This window comes from Hyalella azteca, unplaced genomic scaffold (genome assembly GCF_000764305.2).
Source record: "Hyalella azteca isolate HAZT.00-mixed unplaced genomic scaffold, Hazt_2.0.2 contig6404, whole genome shotgun sequence".
In the NCBI taxonomy this organism is placed as follows: Eukaryota; Metazoa; Arthropoda; class Malacostraca; order Amphipoda; family Hyalellidae; genus Hyalella; species Hyalella azteca.
In genome coordinates this window covers 1779-5398 of record NW_025936567.1, presented here as the reverse complement: position 1 = coordinate 5398, position 3620 = coordinate 1779, and the positions used below count along the sequence as shown (strand labels likewise).

The 3620-nt window shown below is 38.0% G+C and overlaps 1 protein-coding gene across 1 annotated transcript; it reads right to left on the bottom strand.

The window, feature by feature from the left end:
- Positions 1-642: 642 nt before the first annotated feature.
- On the bottom strand, positions 643-1748 carry LOC125177998 (the record flags this gene model as incomplete). Its single annotated transcript, XM_047880818.1, has 3 exons — positions 1679-1748; positions 1383-1526; positions 643-886 (listed from the first exon to the last, which is right to left on the bottom strand). Coding segments are annotated over exons 1-3 (458 nt in total), but the record flags the coding sequence as incomplete, so codon positions are not given.
- Positions 1749-3620: the final 1872 nt, after the last annotated feature.

Below are 3620 nucleotides of genomic sequence, written 5' to 3'. Positions count from 1 at the left end.
TAATATCCGCAATAAAGAAAATTAAGTAACTAAAAGATAAAAAAAGTCATTTCTTTGGAGAAATAATGACATGCAGTAGGTCTCAGTGACGTTTAGCGCATTTTAACTAATCATATGAGTACGATTTTGACTGTTAGAACCAGATGGGTGTCTGTTTCTGGATGTCCTGATTCTACGATAAATTTACATTGACACGTTGAGTGCGGCACGATCCACCGGTCGATTGCAGGGTCTTTTTTCCGGACAAAGTCTGCGATTTAGTTTAAACTTGAATGGCGTTGTCCGACAAAAATTTTTAATGTCGGTACTCCCTAATTAAATTTTAAAAAGTACGAAAAATGAAAATTGAAATTTTACGCCAGACCCGATAAGTTTACTCGTAAATATTGAATTAGAGGCATTTTTGTGATCGAACTTAGCCGTTTTTAGGCCATCTGGCAACCCCGTGCCACACTCAACGTGTTGAATGTAAAATAATGAGCCAGATACCAGAAATAATTTATTCCGTTTAAGAAATAAAAAATCATTCCTTATGCGGAGAAAGAGGCAAGGCTAGTAAAAGTTGATACGTACGTGAGAAATAGACTATAGCAAACACAATGAATATTTACTTCGGAGATTTTTCAGAGAGTCCTTGCGCACAGTACGGGCAGAGCCTTAATGAAGAGCGGTTGTTCTGATAACGTGCCAATTTTTCCATCGTCGCCGAGCACGGATGCTCCCATTTCACCGGAGAATGAAGCAGAGAAGAAGTCGTTTGCAGTGAAGACGCAGCCAATCACCGGGGAGTTGTCGGGCCAGTGGTAAAGGCCGTTGTTAGGAGTGCGGTGAGCGCTCAGCCAGGCCATGGCCCAACTTGCACCCCACATGAGCCATATTCCATGGTCTGCAAGTAAGCCATAAGAAATTAGTGCCAATTTATTTCATTTCACTGTTGGCCAGACCGTTGTAACTACAAGGGATGTAAATATTCCATCATCTGCAAAAGATTCCTAAGAAAATTAGGTACAAGTTCATTTTCATTCACTGAACATTGGGAACTTCGAGAAGCTGATTTCTCTGATCAGCCCGAGCTAACTCATATTTTAACTCAGCCCTAGCTAACTAAATTTTGGTTTAAACCTATTAAATGTGAATCAAACAGATCTGAATCAAAACAGGAATGTATTTATTATATGTTCTTAATTTACGGCTAATAATAGTTTCTGACGAATGAACTCCTAAGAAGGACTGATGGTCGTTCTTAGAAAGACGAAGAAGAAATGATTATTCCATTCAACCAATGTTAAAAGTAGAGCTTTATATAACCTTGAATGAACCATAACATTCCTGCATCAGGTTGTCACGTGAATCAAGTTGAAAATATGGCCAAAGTATATTACCAGCGACGAGCTGCCTAGCTTCTCGAAGCAGTTGCTTGGTGTTGATGATGAGCGGAACCCCGCCTTCTGCACCGCACATCTTCTTCAGGTTGTCGGGAGATCCGTTGACGGTTTTGTCTTTGGTGATGAGCGCTTCTCGAATAACTGCAAACAAGGACCAGTCAGTATACGAAAAAGAAGCATGAAGTTCTAGTACACAATGCTAACATTCTTTCAAAAAGACTTGCGAAAGCAGCAATAGCGCCATCATTGATCCTTCAGAAAACAAATAATTTTTCTTCAACGGAGGATCTCACCGAACTTGAAGAGGCTGATGACGCCAGGAGCAAATGTTGTCGTGACGTTGCAAGGTGCGTCGTACGTCATGCTGCACACCGACGTCGTAACGTCATACGACGCAGCGCTGCACTTGGGCAGCACGAAGCACTTCGCCTTGCACTCACCTGGGGTAGCCTCAAGTTAATTGTAATAATTGGAAGCAGTCCGGGAAAATGTGAGCATCATTGATTTGTTATTCAATCTTTGTTTGTGGTGTTTAGCGGCGGTCAACACTGTTAGGGAGGCATTTCTTTAATCAATGTTATGTCATTCAAAAACTGGACGTAATTTAATATTAATATTTTATTCTTGATAATGTGATCGTTCAATAAATGAAATACACTTTAGAAGCCATAGATAAAAATTATTTCCTAAATCTTGAAGCATATGATAGGCCCACTTTCGGGGATTATGTGGTAACCTTTTATTGTGGTATTATTTTATATTGGTAACCTATTATTGTTAGTTATAAGATAGTTGGTTTATTTTATTCATATGGTTATTTGTGGCCTTTATTTCCAATTTTATGCTCCAGCCTAGTTTATGAAGTATCACAAAATTAAGACCCAATAAATTGAAAAAAGTAAATAATTTGTCTTCTAAATTAAATAATGTGGAGCAAAGATACTATGGCACTAAAGATACTAAATACTTTGGCCCTCTGGCATTCCAGTAACAATTTTCTTTAAAAATATTTTTAGTTTTTAAAACATTCAATTGAACCAATATTTTATTTTGTTCGGTCATGTCGGTGGTATTGCACAAGCCATATGCAATTCATTATTGTTTGAAATAATCATTTATCACAGTTGGAAGTTTAGCTTGCCGTATTATCGTCGGCTGGGTATTTCGACCCCGCTAACACACACAAATAGGGCTAAGGCACGTAATGAAAAAATTTAATTTAGATCATAAATATCATTCATTCTCCTTCTAATGGCAATTAATAATTAAAGCGTTAATAAATTTGTCATTCAGAGCACTTGAAGCTAAAACCTTGTAATATTCCATATTGTATCAGAAACTCCAAGTCCACGGTCGGATTCTTATGATTTTGCGTCTCAATTTCTGTTGCATATTCATCAAAAATTCGAAAATAAATATTTACCCGCCTTATCGAGGAATTCCAAACATTAACTTCTTCGCCGGCATGTATGAATGCAAGTGACAATTTATCTATAACAACCTCGTTAATGCGGACTACAATACTAAAATTACTTTTTGACTCAATATTAAAATTTCAGTATAAGACCGTCCCTGAAGTTCAAGTAAATTAATATTATTGATATTTACTATTTATAAAAAATTATATTTCGTATTATATTGACTCACATTCCGCTGATGCCGTAAAGTTTAGGTCTGGACGAATTACGGTCACGTTCATCATGATCGTCTGAAACACCACGGCGTCTGCGGCCGTTCCAAGCAGCGTAACTATCGTTAACAGCAACAGCGGCCCCGCTCGCTGATGGCCATTGTGAGAAGCCATCCTGAGTACTGAAGTGGTCTGGGGAGGACGAAGCGGTCTTTTATAAGCTTTTAGATGTGTTCAGTTGGGAGAATTAAAAATTTCATGCTGTCTCAAGACCATTATTTATTGCTAATAATTACGTGGCATTATTAAAAGCTGCGATGCTTAATTAAACGGCACGTTTGATGAATCGTTCATAACTTTCTGGATGGAAGCAGGAGAAGCTCCAAAATATCGGCGTCAAGGATAATCGGATTATTTGCTTCATCTTACCATTAGATGATTCTTCACAGTTGACGAACAAGTTTTAATGGCGCATTAAGAATATAACGGACAGAAGTTTCTAAATGCAAGTGATTTCAGGTCTAAGCCAATGATTTTCACGTATCGGACAAATATACGGCCGGACTCGATGCTAATATCCAAATTCAATGACCAAGAAATATCTC